Here is a 25090-nt window from a genome sequence, read left to right on the forward strand (position 1 = left end):
GCAAAGTTAGGAAAATCTGCAATCCATGTAACCTGTTGACTCAGTAAACAGATTATGTAGACTACTTCCTGTCCACTGTCCTCTGGGGGGAAAAAAATTGCTGGTAAACCTGAACCACAAGACAGAAAACTCCAGAAATGTTTTCTCTTTTTTTTTGTCTTCATAAACTCACAGGATAAATTATATAACTTCTCCATTTATGGCAACTTTAATGTAATATAAATTATTGAAATTATTGAGAAACCATTTACAAAGCCATGAATAACCATACAAATGGTCTTTTATGAGCTTGAGAAAATGTCAGGTTACAATAGTAACTGTTTATTTTATTCACTTAGGACATTCAACCAAACAGTTGGGACTTTTGAAGAACTCCAAAAATACCTTGAAGGGTATGTGGCAAACCTAAACCGTGATGATGAGAAAAGACATGCAAAGTAAGTGGAGGAACGTTTTCCTAAGCCTCATAGGACTTCCAGCAGTAGATGAAAGAGCACAGGAGTGTGATTCGCCATGTACTAATAACTTTCTGTGTGCCATCACTAGAAAATTTGGGGGAGTTCTTTTAAATTGATCTTCTACAAAGAGGATGCTACTTACCACTACTAGTGTAGATATTATTTTAGTCTGCAAGTAGTCAGCTTTGAGTAGTAATGTTAGGGAGACATTTCCTGATAGGCGGCCTTGGGATGGGAGTCTATGTCTGATGACTTAGCTCAAAAGGAGATTAATTCAGAAATGGAAATGGAAACCACACAAGAATGCCAACGGACTAGTGTAAGCCATTCATTCTGATTCCAGGTAGACAGGTGGGGTAGCATCAGAATTATTTCAGAATATAAGGGAGTTATTGCCCAGGTGTGTGTGTGTGTGTGTGTGTGTGTGTGTGTGTGTGTGTGTGCTGGAAGGAGTTGGGTAATAATAATAGTAATAATAACAATAATAATGATATGGTAATATTGATGAAGAATTTTGTGCTTAATAGAAAAACTGCTTTGTAAAATTAAAATTTGAAAATCCTTTACATTTTATAGAGTAAATACTTAAGAATATATTCACTTAAGAAGCTGGAGTCAAAAGTTCTAGAAAACTAACATTTGAAGTACATGAGAACATTTAATCAGAACCTCAGAATTTTTTTGCTATGTGGTGTTTTTTTGTTTCTGTTTTTGTTTTGTTTTTGTTTGTTTTCTTCTGGCAAGGAATGTATTTGCAGTTTTTATGTCAAAGGCCTTTTGCAGTAAGAACAATTTATGAATACATAATCCAGAGCAGTAAACCTTAATTAAAAGAGAAAAATGAGTATTTCCAAATAATGATACTTAGCTACAAAGTAGGGAATGTATTTTTCATGTTTGACTAAGCAGTTATTCTGGTTCATCCATGGAAAGCTTCGAAACCTGACAAAAATAGCAAAACACAGCAAAGGTTCTCAGCGTGGCATTCTCCTGTATATGTAGCAAAGGAATGGCTCACTGGTTTTATTTCCTCTCATTGATTCTTCAGAAACAACAACAACAACAACAACAACAACAACAACAGATTTATTGAGATATACTTTAAATACTACACAATTCAGCTCTTTTTACCTCTCATTGATTCAGTTTGACATTTGTCTATTAATGTGTGTGTGTGTGTGTGTGTGTGTGTGTGCGCGTGTGCAAGTTTTTTGTTTGTATGTTCTATTGTTTTTCTCCACAGACATAACTGAATCTGATCCTCTACAAGTTGAGACAGCTTTTGTAGCAAGCATGGGTAGTAATTACTGGCAGAAATAATACTATTGTTAAGAGTGGGATTTAGGTGTGGCATGACCCTGGCCTGACTAAAGGAGTGTATGCAAAGTTTTGCTTTTCTTATGCAGGAGATCCATGTCTAACTGGAAGCTGTCCAAAGCACTCTCTCTGGAGATGATTCAGCTGAAGGAGAAGGTGGCCAGATTTTCCTCATCATCCCCATTCCAGAACCTTGAGATTATTGCAACACTGGGCGTTGGTGGGTTCGGAAGAGTTGAGCTTGTAAGGGGTTTACGTTTCAAGCATCTGAGAGAAGCCTTTTGACTTTTTTTGTTTTATATTCCAGGGTATCTTGGAGGAATATATGAATTGTTATTGCTATCTTAAATGTTGCTTTGAGCTGAAATTGAGAAAGTAATTTTTCACTCTGTGTGTTGTATAGTAGCAGGTCTGTGCTAATAAGTGACTTGTAATCATATAGGTCATATTTCAAGCTTCTTGCATCACATCCTTTTGTGATTTTTTTTCTTGATTATAATTTTTGGAGAATGTACCAAGTAAGCATTCCCAGAGGCTATAAAACATTAAAAATGTATTTTCTAACAGCAAAATGTACACCCACACACACACACACACACACACTTATGACCCGTTAACTATATACTAAAGAAAAGAAGAATGTGTCCAGGGGAAGTGCTATAGAAATAAAATCTTTAATATTGTAGTTTACACAACTCTACCGCCATGTCTGTATTTGGCTTTGATTATCTTATTTTGGGATTGCTCAAGATTTTCCATCAGAAAAGAAGAAAAGAAGATGAATTTAAAGAAATACTTAAAGAGCAGCCTTCTGTAGTGGTGATCAGGACACCTGGGAACTTATCCTGATTTGGGCTGTATTTTCCACATCACCACCTCTCTGAGCTTTATAACTGGCTTCCAAGGAGTAACAGAGTGGTATTGTCAGATCAGGTGCTCTGAGGAAACTGTAGAATGGAGATCTGTGACCTTACTGGGTACAGATGGCTCTGAACCCTTGGCAATTACCAAGTCCTTCTTCGTCCAGCAGATTTTTCACGATTCACTGTACATTAACCTCCGGGAACCAGGCTGACGCCTTCATCTGCTGGATGGCCCTAGACATGAGCAGATCTGAAATGCTGCCAGGAGACCTGGACAGTACGCTTCATACCCAGTCAGTACTTCCTCTCTGATGGGTGAGGGGGAAAGAAACTACTTCTTAATAAGCCAAAGAATATTTGGCTTTTTTTTTTTATGCCATACGGAGAGACAAGGGCACTATCCATCTGCAGTGGTATTTTTCACCGAAGATCCTGGCAAAAGGATTGAGTTAATCCTGAGATCTGTTTCTTTTTTAATATAGTTAGATGATAATAATTGAAACAATAATTCCAATAATTGAATAACCCGATAGCAAGCAATAGTTGAAACAATAATTCCACCGCTGATTTAAAAGTCCTAGGCAGCACCAGCGGCAAATGTGTGCAAAGTATGGGGTGCAGCCATTTCTGCGCAGTTTCGTTTCTTGTCAAATATAGTCTGCTTATGGAGTCTTAAGCCTATCTGAATAAACATCACTTAAATTTTTTTTATTTCCTTTCAAGGGAAAATTTTGTTTGTCCATCTAAAGCAGCAGGCTTCAAAAGAACTCCCTGCACCGATGGAAATGTTCTATCCCTCTGCTATCCGGAGGGTAGTGACTAGCTGGATGTGGCTGGCAAGCTTTTGAAATGTGCCTAGTGCAACTGAGGAACTGGATTTCTAGTTTTAATTAATTTTACATTAAATAACCCCATGCGACTACTTGCTGTTGTATTGGATAGCACAGATACGGGTTTTGATTGAATACGTTTTGTTTGGAAAACCAAAGTGAATCTTCAGACAGAACAATTCTTGGCAGTTCTGGTCAACGTTTTTTAGATCACACACTCAAAAGTGAATAGATTTCTAACCATTAAATCTAAGTAGAGGTTTTTTTTTTTCTTGTGTTAATGCAAAGATTTTAGGGCCATGTTCCAGATACGTGAACTCTTCTGGAAATTACAATGAAAGGGAAGGGTATACACCTGAATAAAACTTAGTGCCCCGAGGGATGAGTGGTTGAAAGGTCACATACCATTTAAATATGAAAGAATTTTAACTCTCACTGGTTACTATTGTTTTATATAGACGTTACAAATCTTTCCTACTAAGTTAGTTTTGACGGATCTTTCTCTTCTTACTTAGGTTAAAGTGAAAAATGAGAATGTGGCTTTTGCTATGAAGTGTATAAGGAAGAAGCACATTGTTGACACTAAGCAACAGGAGCACGTTTACTCAGAAAAGAGGATTCTAGAAGAGTTGTGTTCTCCCTTCATCGTGAAGTAAGTGAGCATTTGGCCCCCGGAATTTGGACTGTAGGCTCTTTTGAATGTTTTCACGCAAGAGAACAGAAGAGGGAGAGAAGACCCCACTCTGAATTCTCCATCCCTGTCACAGCAACAACACACAAAATGTTAGAACTTTGAGGTTTGGAGTCAGGAGTTTGGATTTTTTTATTCTTAAGTAAATCTCAGGAAAATTGTGCGTGTGTGTGTGTGTGTGTATGAATATAAAATTATTGTGGAATAATTTCAACTGATTATTTAATCCATACCTATGGCAGAACTTAGGAAGCAAAGAATTCACATGAAGCCCTCAGAGGACATGCTGTTGCTGAGTTTCTGCAAGAGGTGGCATTTGGGCAAATGGAGGCTGCCAGTGAGCAACAGAGCGCAGTCCTAGCAATGCCTGGATGCTGAAAGATCCATCTCCTAATAGTCACTGTTCTTTCTGTGGTTATGCCCAGAGTTTAGAAGAGATATTTTACTCTAGACCCCAGCTCTCTTTACTTGTGATTCATCAGTTGGTGGTGTAGGCCAGTCAAGACATTTATTTTCATACATGTCCTGACCTCAGAGTGTAGCTTTAGTGATTCCTGGGTGATATAAAGTGCCCCTATAACGAATAGAATTTGTTTTTTGATCAAATGTCTTGAGAGAATCTTCCTGCCTACCCGTATTCCCACACCCATTTTCTTTCAAGACAAAAAGGTTTGAACCCAGGCAATGCTGGCAATAGAGTCATCCAATTATTTTTTATGTTAACTATGTTTCCAGAATGCCCCCCCCTTTGATCAATAATTCATTAACAAACTATCGTGAACAGCTTTGGGGCATGGATTGGATTTTATTCCTGTTCTCATTTCTAGCTCTTTGCAGAATGCCTGGCATATAGTAGGGCAATAATAACATAATAATCAATGTTAATAACACTTATTCAGAAATTAACATGTGCTAGACACTCTTCTTAGCAAACTGTGTGGTTATATATATATATATCTCACATATATAATATGTGGGATATATATATTTAAAATATTTTTATTTATTTTATATATTATGTATGCAGATATATAACCTACATTAAATTAATATATAATTAATTTATAATCAAATGAATATACATATATTCATCTGACCTTTATGATATGAGGTAAACGTAATGGTTGTCCTCAAGAGCAATAAGAAAGCTGGGTTGCACAACTAATAAATGGTGGGTCAGGGATTCAGACCTAGGCATCTTGGATCCAGAGCCAACACTGAACCACTTTATTAGATTGCTTCTGCTGTCTGCACATGATCTGGCCACTAAGCCTTCACCCACTATTGAAATATGGCACCCTACCCAGGTCCCACATCAGGATTGAGGCTGTCGTTCCTACACCGTCTGGGAGTGTTGCCAACTGAGGACTCTAGCTCTAGCTCAGTCCTTTCCTGGCCATTGCTTTAAGGTAGAGAGAGCCACCTTGCCCAAGATTCTACTCTGTCTCCAGATACATCCTGCATCCAATAATGGCAGAGCTCCTTGAGGCTGAGGCTTTTGTTGAAATAAGAAATAGCCCAAGTCTCCTGCTGCCCAAGTGTGTCTTATTCCTCCCCCGTGGATGTCGTTCCCAAGTACACTTCCCACTAAACTTACTGCTTACAGGTCTCTGTCTCACAGTCTAGTTTTTGAGACCAACCAGAGGACATAAGAGACATAAGACACGGGCTTGAAGGCAGCTCATAAGGAGACATATGCAGAGGTCTCTGGGCTTCTGGAGAAAAGACGGACTGTATTTTGTAGGTGGGATGATGAGCTTGGTCTGAGGAAGGGATAACACTATTGCAGTGAAACGGAGATGAAGAAGGTTACCCTGTGTGGAGAGGGAGGGAAGTCTGAAGAAAGGGGATAACGTGTGCAAAACAACACAAGAAGAAAGATCAAGGAGGGAAGTCCCATGTAGCTGTAGGATGTTTGGAATGAGATGAGCACCAGTGTTCTAAATGTTATTGGTGATGTTCTTAAGCAACTGTAAAAAGCTTTCAAAAACAGATTTTTAACGATAACCATGTTTTTATGTGTCTTCACAGATTGTATCGTACTTTCAAGGACAATAAGTATGTGTACATGCTTCTGGAGGCCTGCTTAGGTGGGGAGCTATGGAGTATATTAAGGGACAGGTAATGGAAAAGGATTATAAACAATAACCTGTGTTCTCACATCTGATCTAAGGGATGATCTACTTTATTCATGATCTACATCTGATATACTTTATTCATGATCATTTAAGGAGATAGAAAGTCATTACGAAATGGTTTTAAGAAAACATTATGACTTGATAAAATAGTAGTGGGGGTATTTTCTTAGCTAACATTATAATTATGCAATAGACACCCTGTAAGGCAGTCACTGTCATTTCCATATTCGGGATCGAAGAATCCCAGGCTTCAACAGGGTGTGAACTCTCCACAATCACATGGTTAGTGTGAGGCAGGGTGGCTATAAGCCGAAATGTTACTGATTCTGAATCTCTCCCAGGGAAATGAAGAAAGGGGGTGGGGAACATGAAGCCCCCACTAAAAGCAGAGGAAGATTCCTGCGAAGATTCAGTTTTACAGAAGGGGTGATTCCTGCATAATTGAAACCACACATATTTATTGAGTACCACCAATGGGGCAAGGCTCCATTGTGGACATTTTCTAGACAACGTAGACTTTTCTAACCAGAAGGATAAAAACTATAAACTTTTTCTCCAATGAAGTTTAGATTTTATTTGGGGGGATAACATAATGCGAAGTTTTAAAACGTTCCATTATTGCTTTTAAAGTTTATGTATTAATTTTGAGAGAGAGAGCACATACACGCATGCACAGGCAGGAGGGGGGCAGAGAGAGAGGGAGAGAGAATATCCCAAGCAGGCTCTGCACTGCCAGCACAGAGCCTGACGCGGGGCTCGATCTCACAAACCAGAAGATCAGGATCCAAGCCGAGATCAGGAGTCTGAGGCTTAACTGACTGTGCCACCCAGGTGCCCCAAAACATTTTATTATTTAGTGTGTACACTACATATGACAGAAGAATTGGCAATTTGTAATTAAATGCCAAATGAGTGTTGACGATTGTAAGCTCAGAGAGGAAAGATATAAAAATGTGATGACAAAGGAAAGACTGGAACTAAATTCTAAAGGTGAACAAAATTTGGGAAGGCAGAGGGGAAGGAAAACCTATGTAAAATACGACAGGAAGGCAGAAATAGAATTATGTCTCTTTGTGGATAATTCGGAGCAGAACTATCCCAGCAAAAGGGGATGAGAAGATAGTTTGCATGAGATTGTGGAGGTTAATTCCAGGCCACACATTTGGACAGGTATTACTTGGGCCTGTGGGTCTTAAATCTGGCTTCTTGTTACAATCAAGTGGAGAGCTTTACAAAGTCACAATGCTGGTCCTTACTGCCAGAGGTTATGATTTGCTTCATCTTGGATGGAGTCCAGTAAATGATTTTTAACTGTCTCTCAGGCAAGTCTAATGTGCATTCATAGTGGAGAATTACAGACCTAGGTAATAGGAGACCTTTGAGTATCTGAGAAGAGATAGATGTGTTTGTGTTAGGAACATATTTTTGGATGGATCCCAATGGGGAAAACCTGGAAGGGTGCAAAGACTTGTGCATGATACCTACAAAAACATTTGCGTCCTCCATCATTGCTTCCACAGGCAAATCTGCTTAGAAAGGGGAGTTGTTACTATCTGTTAGGCACTGTGTCTGATTCTCAAAACAAACCGTGTTAAGTAGTAAACCCATTTGACAGAAAGGGACCTGAAGCTAGGACAGTCACACAACTTGCCTGAGGACATGGTGATGGAACACACAGGAGTCAAAACCAGTTTCTCTTATTCCAAAGCCACACCCTTCTCTTACTGTGTGCAGCAAATCACTGACCATTTTAATAACTAAGTGTGTAAACCCACGTATAGTGCTGCCACAGGGCAACTCTAATATCACTGAGCTACACTAAACAGGAAAGAGTTACGACCCTGTTTCTACATGGGTTATTGTTATGTGCTATACCAACAGGAAATGAAAATGATCACTTGAGTCATTTTTAAGTCAAGCAATAAATTACAGAAATCTGCTTTAAGCTGCCCGTTAAAGTAGTTGCATTTTCTCCAGAGTTTGCCAGAAATGTCTAAAAAAGGCTAATTTTTCTCACGTTTCTATTTTGTATGTTCATATATGATTACCAGAAGTGGTTGTTTGGTTGTAGACACTTTAATTTTAACTAAGTATTTCTCGCTTGCACCAAGTATCCCCCTAAATTTCTTTAGTGTAATTCATTGGTGGTACAAAATGCTATTCAGTGTTGATACCCTACAAAGCATTCATGTTGTATACATTTACCAAAGCAATAATTGACACGTAGAATAGATAATAAATATGTGTGTCTAGAACATTAAGAGGGAAAATGATTTCATTGCAGAGGCAGCTTTGATGAGCCCACCTCCAAGTTCTGCGTGGCTTGTGTGACAGAAGCATTTGATTACCTGCACCGACTGGGTATTATCTACAGAGACCTGAAACCAGAAAACTTAATTCTAGATGCTGAGGGTTATCTTAAATTGGTAAGACAAATTCTGTAACTTACAGTATCATAAGAGCTATTTTCTAAACACAGAGTTGTGTCATAATTGCAAATTTGTTTATATTTTGGTACACTGGCTATTTTTACCATGGGGGATATGCCCTGTGGCATTGGCACCATTAACACAGAAGTGTTATGAGTACATTCTTTTTGGCTTAGAAATTTTATATTTCAACCATATTTGTGATTGCTACAAAGGATTCACTTAATAGAATGCCTATAAATTGGATTCTGTTAACATTTTTGTTTAATAAATTGAAGTAGGTTTTAATACATTCCTGCTATATATAGGGACTGGTTCTAAGGAATAAGGAAAGAAAATGATTGTCTTTCTTCTGTCCCAAGATAGCCACTGTCTGTATAGGGAGAAAAGATACACATATGAGAGGCTTTTTTTTTTTTTTTTTTTAATCTTTCTAGGTGATTCTAAAGTACAACCAGGACTGAGAATCACACTAGACTCTAGGCTTCTTAAGAACAGAGACTTTCCTTGATACCCATCTTTATAATCTCTAATGCCTCACATAAATCCCCTGGCAGGTCACACTACAAAAAAAAAAAAAAAAAAAAAATGCTACCAATCACATAAACTGCTTTCAGTGTGAAACTATAAGAGAACTGGGCAGTCATAAGTGAGGAGAAACCAGGGCACTTCGGACCTCAGGAGGGAACCCCATCAGGATGGGGAGCCCAGGCTGAGTTTTCCTGAGTTTATTTTGTCAGTTTGTCGGGAACATTAAACCATCTCTGAATGTAACATTTACAAAGATACTAAAAGTTTCTCACGTCAAAACTTTTATATATGGAAATAATAGCTACCATTTTATAAGCAGTTTAGTGTGTTATGTGTAAAGAACTGTGCGAAACATTTTGCACTTAATATATTTCACAATTGATGAGATGGGTTTTATCACCCACATGTTACATAGAATAACATGTAATTTAGCTTATTCCTATTTAACCTCAGGAATTAAATTTATTATGTGTAATTGCTAAGTGATTCCCCTCCATAGTAAAGGAGTAAAATAAGTCCTTTCATGTGAAATCTGGTGTATTTCCAAGAAACATTTTGATCCATTCAAGCTTTATTTTGTCTGTGAAAGACAGCTTTGAGAACTGGTGAGGTACTAACACAGGCCTCAATCACTCCTCTTTCTTCACAATTCCTTCGTTGGCTATGCCTCTTGCAGCTATTTAGGGAAACTCTTTGGAACATTCTAGAACTAAAGCCATCATGAGTTGTGCAGACTATCCATTCAATTCATTCCTTTTTTTTGTAGTTGTTGTTTTTTTTTTTTTTTTAAATCTATCATTTAAAATATGATAGCATATGGGGCTCCTGGGTGGCTCAGTCGTTTAAGCGGCCGACTTCGGCTCAGGTCATGATCTCGCGGTCCGTGAGTTCGAGCCCCGCGTCGGGCTCTGGGCTGACAGCTCAGAGCCTGGAGCCTGTTTCAGATTCTGTGTCTCCCTCTCTCTGACCCTCCCCCGTTCATGATCTGTCTCTCTCTGTCTCAAAAATAAATAAACGTTAAAAAATTAAAAAAAAATAAATAAAATATGATAGCATATTCATTATTCACAGACATGGAGGTCAGTAAATATTTCTCCTGTTTGCCATTGTTATCCATCTAGCTAACTCATTTGCCAACTAGTTACATGAAGAATGACAGCTAAAGCTAAAGCCTTTAGGGATTAAGACATAAATTTTCAATATTTCCATTTCTGGCTATGTATCAAACTCGATGTACTGAAATCCTCTCACTACCAAGTGTCTAAAAATGTGGATAAAACATGAAAAACAGTATTACGTGCATGGCTGACTTTATCAGACAGCACTAGGATTCCCCTGAGGTGGGAACCAGGCTTGAGCAGTAGTATAGCAGAGAACTCAAACAAGGAAGCTGCTGTCTTGTGGGCACCCAGCAGTCTAGATGACCTAGAGGTTGGATTTTAGTAGCTGCACCTTCTGAGAACAGGAAACCAGGTTTTGGACCTCGGAAGTGTGAGAAGTTGAATCACAGAACATTTATAAGAGCCAGAGATCACACAGATTACACCCTTAGAAAATTAGAAAACAAGGAAAAAAGGATTTAATTTATAAAGGCAGAGTGCATGCAAGAAAACATGCTTTTCTCATTATTGAACATTTGGTAGAAGAACAGAAGAGTCCCCTTTAAGAATTCTTGGCTATAGGCTCGTCTTCATGGAGGTTGGGTGCTCAGTCTTCAAAGATAGAAAAACCTATGCAAGAATTTGAAAATGGATTCATGTTGGTAGCATGGTCAGCTTTTCAAGAATCAGTGGACATTCTCTTTGGATGAATGTACTCTTAACTCAGAATACAAAGAACTCCCAGAGATAAAATCCTAGAGAATATGAGCTCACATTTAAAAAAAAGAGAAAACAAAAAGTATACATGATGGAAGAAAGTACCATGAGCATTCCTTGGCAGGCATATATAAGTGCCTCATATATTGGAGTCATCAGACGCAGAATGTAAAATTGATACATCAAATGCCTTTTAAAACATAAGACCGAGGGGCGCCTGGGTGGCGCAGTCGGTTAAGCGTCCGACTTCAGCCAGGTCACGATCTCGCGGTCCGTGAGTTCGAGCCCCGCGTCAGGCTCTGGGCTGATGGCTCAGAGCCTGGAGCCTGTTTCCGATTCTGTGTCTCCCTCTCTCTCTGCCCCTCCCCCGTTCATACTCTGTCTCTCTCTGTCCCAAAAATAAATAAACGTTGAAAAAAAAATTTTAAAAAAATAAATAAATAAAAATAAAACATAAGACCGAGAATTGCAAGTGAGTAAGGAACAGAGAAAAAGTCTAACAGGTTTAGAAAAAAAAAAAAACTAATCGATAAAAATTCTATTAAGGACTTAAGAATATATAATTAAAATTATATATCCAAGGAAGTTTCATTAATCGTGGAGTTGCATGCATTGGACTAATCTTCTTGTTGAGATTAATTATAATATACATGTAAAAATGTGTGAATGACAGCAACAAAGAGTAAATATTCAGAGCTTAAAAAAAGGGAACCATGCTGGGTGAAAAAAATCCACATTGCTACAGCTGTTTACAGCTACTCATTTCAGGACACACTTCACTGTATGACGCATGAGGTATAAATCTTTAGTTAACATCATACCTAACAGCGAAATAGTGAACAGTTTTACATTAGACTGTGAACAAGATAGGAATATGTCTCCTACATTTTTTTTTCAACATTATAACAGAGGTCTTAGCAAATGTCATAAACCAAGAAAAAGGAATGAAAGGCCAACGATGAGAAAGGAAGAAGTTACCTGTCTTTATTTTCAAACAACATGATTGTTTATGTAGAAAAGCCTAAAGAATCTACCAAAAAGGACTAGAAATATTAAGCGTGATTACCAGTTCAAAGTCAATATATAAATAAAATAAGTCAAGTCAATTAAACCAATTATATAAATAAAAACTGTATTTAATATACTAACTTCAAAAATTTATAAATGAAATAAAATACCATTTACAATAACATCAAAAGTTATAAAATAAATTTGAATACACTTAACGTGTAAAACTGTGTAAGACCTCCACACTGAAAACCACAAACTATTGCTGAGAAAAAATATATAACTAAATGGTAAGGTATAAATGTTCATAGATTGGATAACTCTATTTGGCAAGATGTCCATTCTTTCCAAATTACAAATCCAAGGCCATTGTGATATAAATTGGAGTAGGTGCCTTTTAAGAAACTAAGGCATTTACTTGAAAATTTACATAGAAACACAGAGTTTAGAAAAATTAATAATCACTTTGAAAAAAGAACAAAATTGAAGAATTTATATCTGATACTATGAAGCTACAGTAATCAAGAGAGTGTCATAATACAGGATAGACAAATAGCTTAATCTAACAGAATAGAGTCCAGAAATAGACATACAAAGTCAGCTGATTTTTAGCAAAAAGAGAAAAGCCAAGATTCCCAACAGACAATGCTGAAACAACTGGATATGCATATGTGGAAAAAAAAAATGAACCTGACTCCCACTTCACACAATATAGAAAAATAAATTCAAAATGGATCATCAAAATAGACCTATAAAGGTCTATCAAAATAGACCTATAAAGCATCCAAAAGTAAACACACAATAATATCTTCACAACATGAGGTAGGCAGAGATTTCTTAGAATACAAATAATAGTAATCTTAAAAATTCTATGCTGCTATAATAAAAATTCATAGACTGGATGACTTAAATAACAGGCATTTATTTCTCATAGTTAAAGGCTGGGAAGTAACAAGATCAAAGTGCTGGCAGATCTGGTATCTGACTGGTCAGAAACCACTTCTAGACTGAAAGGTGACTTCTCATTCCTTCAATGAGAGAGAGACAGAGAGAGAGAGAGAGAGAGAGAGAGAGAAAGAGAGAGAGTGAGAGGTAGACACACACAAACAGGGCATGGGGTTGGGAGGCTCTTTTCTTATAAGGGTCCTAATTGCATCATGAAGGCTTTACCCTCATGACTTGATTACCTCCTAAAGGCCCTACCTCTAAATACCATCATATTGGGGATTAGGGTTTCAACATGCAAATTCTGGGGAGACACAAACATGCAGTCCATAATAATTGGACTTTATCAAAATTAAAAACTTCTGATAATTAAAAGACACTAAAAAATGAGTAGGCATGCCATAGACTGAGAGAAAGTATTTGCAATACATATTTAAATGACAAAGGACTTGATTGTATTGGAAAATATATAAATAACTCCTACACCTCAATAATAAAAACACAACCCAATTTTTAAAAAATATTTATTTATTTATTTTTGAGAGAGAGAGAGAGAGGAAGAGAGAGGGAGAGAGAGTTTTCCAAGAAGGCTCTGCATCATCAGCACAGAGCCTGAGGTGGGGCACAAACTCACAAACTAAGATCCATGACCTGAGCTGAAATCAAGAGTTGGATGTGTAACCAACTGAGCCACCCAGGCACCCTGAGACAACCTAAAAAAAAAAAAAAAAAAAAAAAAGGTCAAAGATCTTGAAAAATTACTCCACAAAGGAAGACACTGGAATGATTAATGAGCCATATCAGTTGTCATCAAGGAAATGCAAATTCAAACCACAAAGAAGAACCATTTCATATCCACTAAAATGACTATAATTTAAAAGACTGACAATACCAAGTGTTGGTGAGGACTTTCTCCTAAATCTCTAATGGAGAAAGACTGAAGAATAATTTGTCAGTTTTATAGAGTCAAGCATACACTTTATCTATGACAAAAAAATTTAACTTATGGGTAGAAACTTCACTCGTTGGTATTTATCTAGAAAAACTGAAATCATGTCTTCAAAAATCTTGGGCAAGAATATTCATAACAGCTTTATTTCTAAAAGTCCCCAAGTCAGAAACAGCCAAAATGTCCATAACCAATTAAATGTATAAAGGTAAAGGGATAGATCATTAAGCAAAGGAATGCTCTTCAGTGGCATAAAAGAATGAATTACTATAAGCAACAATGTAAGATGTAACAATGTAACAATGAATTTTAAAAACCATGTTGACCAGAGGAAGTCAGATACAAAAGAGTATCTTCTGTATGATTACATTTATTGATATTCTAGAATAGATGGTAGAAATCAATACAATGAGTGCTTCTGGGAGAGGCATTTGACTGGAAAGGGGCATCCTTCTGACCTATTGGGTGTCTATATCTTGACTATATGGTAGTTGTGGTTACTTATATAAGCTACATAAAAATTAAATGAACTATATGCCAAAAATCTATGTATATTATTGTTTGTAAATTATACATTAATTTGAAAAATGTAATGGGTTAAATGTCAGATGATTAACAAAGAGAAAAACAGTTCACTGAAAGATAAATTTAAATAATTTACACAGAATGTTGCATAGAGAGACAAAAAAGATGAAAAATAAGAAAATACAATGAGAAGTTCTTAAAATTTTGAACTGGAGTCCAAGATAAATGTAATATAGAAAGTGAGGGAAAAGCAGTATTTAAAGAAACAACAGCTGAGAACTTTTCAGAAATTATGAAAAACACTAATCATCAGGTAAAGGAACCCCAACAAATCCCATCTGGGACAAATTGTATATGCTGTAGCTCTATCTTTGTGTAACAAATCACTCCAAAATGTAATGGCTTAAACCAACAAGACTTGTTTATGATCTCTCACAGTTTGTGTGGGTCAGAATTTGGGGAGTGGTTCAGCTGGGTGGTTGTGACCTAAGCTCTCTCATGAATTTTCAGTCAAATGTTGGCTGGGGATTCAGTCACCTGGAAGCTTGTGTAGGACTTGACCAGGGCATCCAAATCCAAGGTGACTTACTCATATGGCTGGGAAATTGATGTTGGCTGTCAGTTGGGGGCATTATGGGCCTCAGTAATGGTTGAATGTCTTCACAGCATGGCAGCTGGCTTGCCTCAGAATGAGTCATCCAAGGAAAAGCTACGATGCCTTTTAAGACCTACTCTCAGAGTCACATCTCAGCACTTCCACTATATTCTGTTGGTCACACTGGGCCAGCCCTGATTTACTGTGAGATTTATTGTGGCAGAGGACAGCAAAAACAAAAAGAGTATTAAAAGGTATCAAAGAGAAAAGACAGTTTACATATAAAGTAGTAAAAATTAGGCTTTCAGTTGACAATGCAATTGCGACAAGAGAATCCATAACACAGAGGGAATTTTTAAAATTCTGACAGAAAATAACTGATAAACTTGAATTGTAAACCCAAGGCTTTCAAAAGGGTGAAATAAGGGCATTTTTAGTCAAAGATGAAGGGTGTTTACCACCTTCATACAAAGGATGTGCTTTAAGGGAGATGAAAAGTGATCCCTGATGAAGGGTCTGAGATGTCACCTTAGAAAGATGGTAAACATGTTAAGTCTTTTAAAATTATGGTGTAAAGTAATCATTCTCATTCTGCTATATACTCTTGAAAATGAGAAAATGCCAAATAACTGAACAACAGCAGCATGAAAACTGAGTGTAGGTATAATTGGAATTAAAGTAGGAGACAATGTCAGTCATTTTAAAAGAAGACAGCAAGAGAGAAACAGGGAACCCAGGAACCAATCCAAGAGAAAGTACAAAAACTGAGAGTAGAAAGAAATCTAATATGTATAGCCTGCTTTCCAGATAAAAAAAATAAAGATCATCAAATAGGTTTAAAAATAAAAATCAGTTCCATCAGGTTTATAAGGGACAGACGTGAAGCATGAGGATACAGAAGGCTGGAAGTTAAAAGGATAAAAAAAATGATGTCTGGAAAATAGTCAACAAATGTAAATGCAGATTTCATTGTTAGGAAAGAAGTGATCCTAGAGATAAAATCTTTACCCTTTGATGATATGAAAGATAATATGAAAGTCCTGATCTTTTATTTGCCCACCAAAATGCTTCAAAAATAAGCAGAATTTGAAAGACATAATAAGGAGAATTGAACAACTGTAGGAAATTTTAATATACCTCTCAGAAATTGATGGAACATTCAGACCAAAAGTCATTAAAGCTTTAGAAGAGGTGCACAGCACAATTAATAAACTTGATCTACTGGCCTTATAGAATATTGTTCCCAAGAGTTGAAGAATACGAATTAATGAAATTTGAGCATACACTAAGCCATTAGCAAGTTTCAGCAAATATGAAAAATAGGAATTAGGTTGTCGGCTGGCAGCCCAGCTGAGCTGTCCCACTGAGGGTTCCTGAGGGGACTGCAATAGAGGTGTGTGTGTGGCGGGGGGGGGGGGGTGGTGGTGGTGGTGGAGCGGGGAGGGGGTGTGTGCCTGGTGACAGCACAGCAAGAATGCACATCTGGGTAATGGACACTAGGCGGTCTAGCCTTGGACATCAAATACTCCTTGTAAGGCTGACCTTGACCTCATTCTACAAATTTTGATTAAATGGTGTTTCTCGTCTTCCTACATCATTTCTTGGCAATATCTGTGAGGAATTAGGTATCTAAGGGCAGCAAGAAAGGAATGGCCTTTTATTTTTTCCAGCAAAGCACAACCAATTAAAGCCTGGAAAATAAGGATCTACGTAAGAGAAAGGTCTGGGTTTTGGAAGTGTCTCTGTAGAGGATGTAGGGATGTGCCTTTCTGTGATAATTACAGAGGATGAATTTGTAGGATGTGAGGCATGAAGACTTCATTCTACTCTTCTTCCCCAAGAGGAAGAGATTGGCTTCTGCCTGAGATTGCCAGCCAAATTTGTTCCCAAATGAATCCTACCTGGGCCAAGCTGTCTCTCAGTAAATACACTGAAAGGAGATTAAGGATTAGCAGATATTACTAAAAGAACATGAAGAATCTCACATCACCATCTCTGACCCGTCCATCCAGTAATTTCCTGTATCTTTCTCTACTTTCAAGGCCAAAGAAAGCTGATGAAGGCAATAATGGTTAAGGGTCTTACTTCTGGTTATCGGGAATGAATCAAGGACAATGTTAAGATGCAGGACAGTACTTAAAGAAAAGCCCACCCGTTCTCAGTCCAAGCAGAATTAGTGTAGTAGTTAGCCTTCTTGGGTTTGCTCAGGAGAAAACTTGGTAGTCATCCAGAAAATCAATAAACATTCTCTATGGTCGTGCTATTAACTCATCACTCATCAGTAAATGTTGTATATGGTCGTGCTATTAACTTATGTGAGTAATGCTTCTCATGTGGTAATAGAGCAACTCAATCTTATAGTGAGTATTATATAGGAAAATACAATGTAGAGCATATTACATATTGATACCGTTGCCTGCTTCTTTATGACCTGTCTTCCCCTCTATGCTAGTAGCCCCATGACGATAGAAACTTGTGCTCTGGTGCTTACTGCTAGACTTAGCACATTGCTAAGCATATAGGAATGAATGAAAGATTCCAAAATAGGAGCATAAAAGTTTTGTTCACTGATGTCAATGTATTTAAGGTAGAAATTAAAGCAAACAAAAAACAGGAAGAAACCGACAACACAAATCATAAATCATCTCACTGGAATTTTAGGGATATGTCAAAATAAGTGAAGAAGACACTTTAATGAATATTATAAAACAGAGTTGCACAATAGATACTACATATCAACGCATGTGGGTTGTAACTAAAATGATAGAGTGATATTTATAGTCTTAAATGTTCCAACTAGGAAACAAGACAGGCTAAAAAATTAATGAGTTCAGCATTCAACTTAAGAAGGTGGAAACGGGAAAAACAAAGCCAAAGAAAAGAAGGGAAAAAATAAGCATATGACTTAATAAAATATGAAATAAAAGGGATACAGAGCCAAGGTTGATGTTTTGAGAAGACTAATAAAATTAACCAACTGGAAGTATTGATCAAAAGAAAACAGAAGAGATACAGACAAATACCATTATGAATGGACATAATTTCAGTTAAAGCAGAGATTTATGTGGTTTAGAAAGTATTTGGGCAACTTTACTACTACATATGAAATATGTATTTATTTATGTAAATGCTGTATATATATGAAAAGTTGGGTTCTGGTGAGAGCTCTTTCTGGTTTGCAGATGGCTGTCTTCTCACTGTGTCCTCACGTGGCAGAGAGAGAGAGAATCTTTCTTGTGTCTCTTTTCATAAGGGCGCTAATCCCATTCATGATAACTGGCCTAATTTGTGGCCTACTTACCTCCCAAAGGCCCCACCTCCAAATATCATTATATTGGGGTTTAGAGCTTCTACATAGGAATTTTGTAGAGACCTAGATGTTCAGTCTATAGCACACCACATCCAGAAGATTCATTTCAAGGACTTATAATTCTTTTTTTTTTTTTTTAATTTTTTTTTTAACGTTTATTTATTTTTTTGGGACAGAGAGAGACAGAGCATGAACGGGGGAGGGGCAGAGAGAGAGGGAGACACAGAATCAGAAACAGGCTCCAGGCTCTGAGCCATCAGCCCAGAGCCCGACGCGGGGCTCGAACTCACGGACCGCGAGATCGTGACCTGGCTGAAGTCGGACGCTTAACCGACTGCGCCACCCAGGCGCCCCAGGACTTATAATTCTAATCATATGTGAATTCTTTCAGAAAGGAGTAAGAGATAATTTCCATCTTGTTCTGTGAGGCTAGTATGAACTTGGTTCTCTAAAGGAAGCTCCTTGGGAAGGCAAATGAATGTCCCATCTAGCCATCCAGCTCGTAAATTTAGTGTAAAAATCAAAAGTAAAATATTAGCAAACTGGATACAAATTATAACAAGACATCATAACAAAACTGGATATATCTCAGGAACTCAAGCATAGTTTAACATTAAAAAAAATCTATTAAAGGCGCGCCTGGGTGGCTCAGTCGGTTAAGCATCGGACTCTGGCTCAGGTCACCATCTCTCGGTTTGTAGAGCGCGAGCCCCGCTTCAGGCTCTGTGCTGCCAGCTTGGATCCTGGTGCTTTGGATTCTGTGTCTCCCTCTCTCTCTGCCCCTCCCCCCCTCTCAAAAACAAGTAAACATTAAAAAATAAAAAAAAAAAAAAACTTCTGTTAAACCAAATCACCATTTTAATATATTAACAAAGAAAAACAATGATATAAACACCTCCGTAGATGCAGAGAATTTTTTGATATGTTTCTACATTCACCTATGATAAAATCTTAGCCATTAGGAATAGAAATAAATTGTATTAACCCAATGGAAGATAGGTAACAAAAATTTGGAGCAAACACCACGCATAATGATGAAACAGTAGAAGTATGCTTTTAAAAGTCAGTGAGGGGCGCCTGGGTGGCTCAGTCGGTTAAGCGTCCGACTTCAGCTCAGGTCACGATCTCGCGGTCCGTGAGTTCGAGCCCCGCGTCGGGCTCGGGGCTGATGGCTCGGAGCCTGGAGCCTGCTTCCGATTCTGTGTCTCCCTCTCTCTCTGCCCCTCCCCCGTTCATGCTCTGTCTCTCTCTGTCCCCAAAGTAAATAAACATTAAAAAAAAAATTAAAAAAAAAAAAAAGTCAGTGAAATAAGCGCTTCTGTGTTTTACTGGAGGTTCTAACCCAATGCAGGAAGATATAAATAAAATGGAAAGATTGAGACATAACCAACAAAACCTATTTTCCTATGTGATAGGATTATATAGAAATCCAGAATGTAACAATAAATTATTAAAATTAAGTGAAGAGTTTAGTATGATCGCTGATACATGATTAGTAATATGAGAACTAAGTGTGTTTTTAATTATCAAAACCACAGTTGATAAATACAAATACAAATACCATTTTTAAAAAACATGCGAACATATATATTTTACATGATAGAAATAAAAATATAAGTCTAGGACTAAGTCTAACAAAAACGTGTAAGAGCTTTGTTGAGGAACTTAGATGAATTCATAGAAAGACGTTAAAATATGTAAATTAATAGGCTCATTCTCTTTCTTCTGGGCACAGAGCTAGACAAGGCACCCCATTCTTCCTTGTGGCCAGGTGTGGCCCTGGGGCACAGTTCTGGCTAATGAAGTGTGAGCTGACATGCTGTGTACCATTATCAGACCTAGGCTGATAGTGATCCCTGCACACGATCTTGACGCAGTCTTTCTGCCTTGCGGCCAACAAATGCCGAGATTTGAAGTTGGCAGAGCCATAACATGGAAAGAGCCCGTGTCCCTGTCCCAGTGCTTGGAGGTCCCCCTACTGCCCAAGAAAACTCATTATGAAAAGAGAAATAAATTAATGTCGAGCTTTAAGCTCTTATACTTTCTTAGATATGTTTGTTACGGTAGCTAGAGCATTAATTACCGTAAGTCAGAAAGAGGTACTAGGTTTAAAAATAACAAGAGTCGACATCACAAAGATATGAATAGCCTCCGGAATGATCTACAGATTAGATACACTTCCAGTGGAATTCCAGAGAACCTTTCCTTGAAGTTTGGAAAACTGATGCTAAAGTTTATCTAGAATAACCAAGGGCCGAGAATAGGCAAGACATTTCTGAAGACAAATAAGAACAGGGTGGGAGGAAACTCTCTCAGATATCAGAACTAATTATAATGCTGTAGTTCAAACTAATTACTAATGTGGGGGGAATGCAAATTGAAACCACGGTGATTCGATGCTTAAAAATGGCAAAAATAAAAGTCGATATCGCTAAAGGATGGCAAGGATGCTGAGCAACAGGAATGCTACACATGCTGCTGGTGAAGGGAGTGCTAATACAGTAGGATCCCTAATGAAAGTAATTTGACAATATGTCGTAAAATTGAAGACACCGCATCTTTGGCCTTGTACTTCTCCATTTTTCATCTACATCTGCTAGGTAACATGGAAGATGATGCTAATAGAAGCATTTCTGTGATAGCACACAATAAGGTTTAAGACAAATGCCTGTCAGCAGCGTAACAGGCCAAAAAACCATTGCATGTTAATTCAGTGGTGTATGATACAGCAGTGAAAATAAACGCACGCCAATATCAATCGAATTCACAAGTATAATTTTAAGTGAAAATGGGCATTTTGTGCAAACTAAATATAGGGTTTTTCTAAAATTTTTAAAAACGAGAATTTATTTTACTTAAGGATTCTATGCGGTATAATTAGAAATGAATACGAGTACCTGACCAACACAAAAGGCAGGATAGTGGTGGCCTCTTGGTAACACGCAGGAGGACATCAAGCGAGGAGCACATAGGGCTTCTGCATTGGTTCTACTTTGTTAACCTGGTGGTGGGTACAAGGGTGCTTTTATGCCCTTGCTTTATAACCTGCATGTATGTCACATTATTTTATATGTATTGAGTTTTTCCTAACTTGAAAAATAAAAGGAATCATCAGGTTCAGCTATATTCCTTTTCCCAGACCATTATCAGCTGGATTTATTAAGTAACAACTCAGCTTTTCCCACCAATGTGCTTAAAATATGCTGCTTCCTTGCCCTTAAAAGTTGTCTGCTTGCTCATCAATTTATGTAAAATGGGAAGGCTCCCTTTGAAACCTGGTTCAAGTCTCACCTCAAGTATCCATGACCTTCCAATACTTTAATTTTTTCATCTTTAACATTGGGGTGATAGTCCCCAGCTCACAAAGCTGTTGTAAAGATCATACATATACATTTACATATCTTACTGAAACCAGTGTTAACAGTTATCTCTCCATGCAGCTTTTTTCACCAAACAGGTGTTGAACATATGCTGTGTTATAAATGCTGTAGGGGCTACAAAATGAATAGGACATAATGCTTCTCTTCAAGGAGCTAGATGTACTCACACACAACTAGATGATGCTGCATGAGGGATGTAACTGTGGAGTATAAACAATGTTAAAGAACTTCATAGGAGAAGAGAATTAGTTCTGTAAATGCAAGAAAAGCTTCAAAGAGGTGGTGGCATATAAGATGAGCCTCAAAAGATTTTTTTTTTCAGTTTGTGCTCGTGCACGCAGAGCTCCTCTTGACCTTGCCCACTTACTAGTAAATGCTCTAAGTATTTCAGGTGAGTCACAACACCCCCATAAAAATGGGCTGTTGCCGTGAAAGACTCATCCATTCCATACCCTAGCCTCCCTCACTCCCTGTTCCATACAGTGGAAGCCATCCACTGTTGCCTGTTTTAGTGGATGGACGTTAGTATCGCAAGGACGTGAAATCATCTTTGGTTATTGCAGACAGGATAAACAGATTCCATTTTACCCTTGTCTAGACTTGGGCAAAGTAAGTGACCTGAAAATTCCACATAAATATTTTTTTGGAATGTTATGTCCCCATGAATCATTTGGCTTAATTAGACTGGTCATTTTGTATCCACTTTTTATGTGACCAAGAGAACCAATATCTGACAAATTTACTGACCCGGAGAGAAACTTCTGGGAAAGAAGCTAATACTTACTGGACACAGGTCCAGCAAGCCACAATGCTAATTTTTCTACTTCTGAATGATGCAATCACCGCTACAGGTTTAGAAGCATCTTAAAACCTTCTAGTTCATTAAAATCTTTGGAGACTTAATGCTTTTGAATTCCCAGCATAATGTAAGCTGTTTTTAATAATAGAAATTTAATAGAGACAAGGGAAAGCCTGTGTGTAGCTTCTCTGGATATTCTTCTCGAAAGCCCAGTTTTGTTAGAATTTCTTTTCTGAACAGTGGGGGTCTGTTTTCTTGCCTTCTAGAATGATTGTTTTAAGACATTAGGACATGCATCACCCTTCTTTATCCTCCAGCAGTCTCTTAGACAAAAAACAAATCTGAAGCTCTTTCTGGGGCTTGCCAGACCAACACATAATCTGCCCTCATCCACTGTCTCTCTTCCCCTCATGCAGTGACCCAGCCACACTGGCCGTCTTGCTGATCCTTGAACTTACTATGCATGTTCCCAAATGCTGGGGCCTTTACACTCCCCTTCTCTGTCAGAATTAGTCTTGCTTAGATTTTTATAGAGCTCTTTTTCTTATTTCACACAGATTTCTGCTGAAATCTGCTCAAATGCTACATCTTCAAAGAGCCTTTTTGTAGTCATCCTATTTAAAGTAAAATTCCTATTGATCTCCATACCTAACTCTGCCAGATGTTTCTTCACAGGATATGTCACTATCTGGCATTATTATATGTGATCTTCTATTTTTATGCATATTCTCTTCTTTCTCTTGAATGTAATCTCTGGGAGAAATGGGGCTTTGTATCCTGGTGTTTGGTACATATTGGTATTCAGTAGATATTCATTGACTGAATGAAGGAAGAAGCTTACATTTCTGTTGCCCAGAAGAGATAGTGTTAAAAGAAGACTGAGGCTTCATGGTGGAACCCAGAGTGGTACAAGACAGAGGTGGTATGAATGTCTATAGAGAATACACAGAACTTGACGTCAGAAGATCTGGGGCCTTCTTTATTAGGCACGTGACTTTGGATGGGTCTGAGTGTGGATTTCCTCTGACCAAATGGATTAAAATAAAGTTGATGGGATCAAAGGAGAGAAGTGGTAAGTTTTCATAAACCTTAAAATCTTAATACAATTATTGCCATCTCTGTGGGCCAATATTCAAATATTACAAAAGCAAACCCAGCTGTTCGAATTAAAATTCCCCACTTTCAGGGCTGGAAAACTCTCCTAAACATCTAATGACCTTCCAGTCATTTTGAAATGGAAAACTTAAATACAATGAAACAAAAAATGAGTTGAAAGGCTATTACGAAACAACAAAATGTAATATTTCCATATGTGCATGCACACAAATGCAATTATGAGCATTGCTTTCTTGTCTCTTAAATTTCAGTCTTTATAAAATTAGCTAGGATTTTCATATCAGTTCTTTCTCTGAGGAATAAGTAGATAAGCTAATCTCAGCTGGTTACAGATTTTAATTTCATAATATACTCAGTCATCCCTTAGATACCATCTTTATGAGTCATTTTGTATAGATAAAACAGTAAAAGCCAGCTTCAAATTAGGCTGTTTAAATTCCCTTTTTCTAATAAGGAAATCCTTGCTGTTGTATGATAAGTACTAAAAAGCATTAGTAAAAAGCTAAATTCCTAAGAGATTTAGGGTAAAACAAAGACTTTAAGTATTAATAGTCAAATAAATAAACGAGGGCTGGATTTTCTAGTTCACTGACATACTCTTTTAGGTGAGGGCCTCTTTTGATATATTAGCCTTATTTTCTTTTGGCCGATATTATTGCCATATTATTGGGATAGTCCATGCATAATGAAACTATTAACATGTGCATGTTGAGGCCCAGGTATAATTTGTGTCTCTGTTTACTTCAGAGAGGTGGAGGGTGGTTTTATTAAAATAATATCTGTATGTATTAGAGATGAAAAGTACATGCTAAATAGCCCCTGTGGACAGAAACCAACTGTTTGTTTTGCAGGGCAGGATGTCAGTCATATACACTGCCTCCATTCAGTGAGAGAGCCTTCTGTTGCTCCGGCCTTCTTTCCTGTCTCTATTCTGTGCACAGAGTTAGTTCGTTGAATAGAGTCTCAGAGAAGTGGAGGGCCCTATTCGGAAAGGGCCCTATTCGGAATTAGTAGCACTAATTCATTACCCGAGGAGAGTTCCTGATCCTTAGTCAGGGCCAGGCTCAGATATTACCTCCTAATGACATCTTCCCTCGTGGTCTTCTCCCTTATGTTCCAGAAGTCTGTGTTTCTGTCCCTCTGTACAATTGTCTACTGTGTCATGTATCACATAAAATAATATTAATCACATATGTATAAGTATTCCCAATACTCTGAGTTTCTCCTAGTCAGCTCTGTATCTGTAAGCCTAGCACAGAGCCTGGCCGATAGTGGGCGCTGACTGTGTCTTTCCAGAACAAATAATTTCGTGCAGGTGCTATTCACCACTGACCTCCCTGAGAAGGACTGAAAGTGTACACAGTCTGGCCAAAGTTGAGATGAGATGAT

At 37.8% G+C, this 25090-nt stretch overlaps 1 protein-coding gene across 5 annotated transcripts in view; it reads left to right on the top strand.

The window, feature by feature from the left end:
• Window positions 1–25090, top strand: part of PRKG2 (protein kinase cGMP-dependent 2) — a 106059-nt gene that overhangs the window by 61410 nt on the left and 19559 nt on the right. For 3 of the 5 annotated variants that reach the window (XM_086704763.1, XM_086704762.1, XM_086704765.1), the window contains 5 exons: window positions 339–437; window positions 1865–2018; window positions 3984–4120; window positions 6191–6280; window positions 8582–8723. In XM_086704763.1, the coding sequence (XP_086560889.1) occupies window positions 339–437; window positions 1865–2018; window positions 3984–4120; window positions 6191–6280; window positions 8582–8723 (622 nt within the window). Of the gene's footprint in view, window positions 1–338; window positions 438–1864; window positions 2019–3983; window positions 4121–6190; window positions 6281–8581; window positions 8724–25090 lie in introns of those variants that run through there. The other 2 variants (XM_086704764.1, XM_086704766.1) reach the window with 2 other exon arrangements.

The sequence above is a fragment of the Puma concolor genome, chromosome B1, assembly GCF_028749965.1.
Source record: "Puma concolor isolate L17-30 chromosome B1, mPumCon1.1.hap2, whole genome shotgun sequence".
Lineage (NCBI taxonomy): Eukaryota > Metazoa > Chordata > Mammalia > Carnivora > Felidae > Puma > Puma concolor.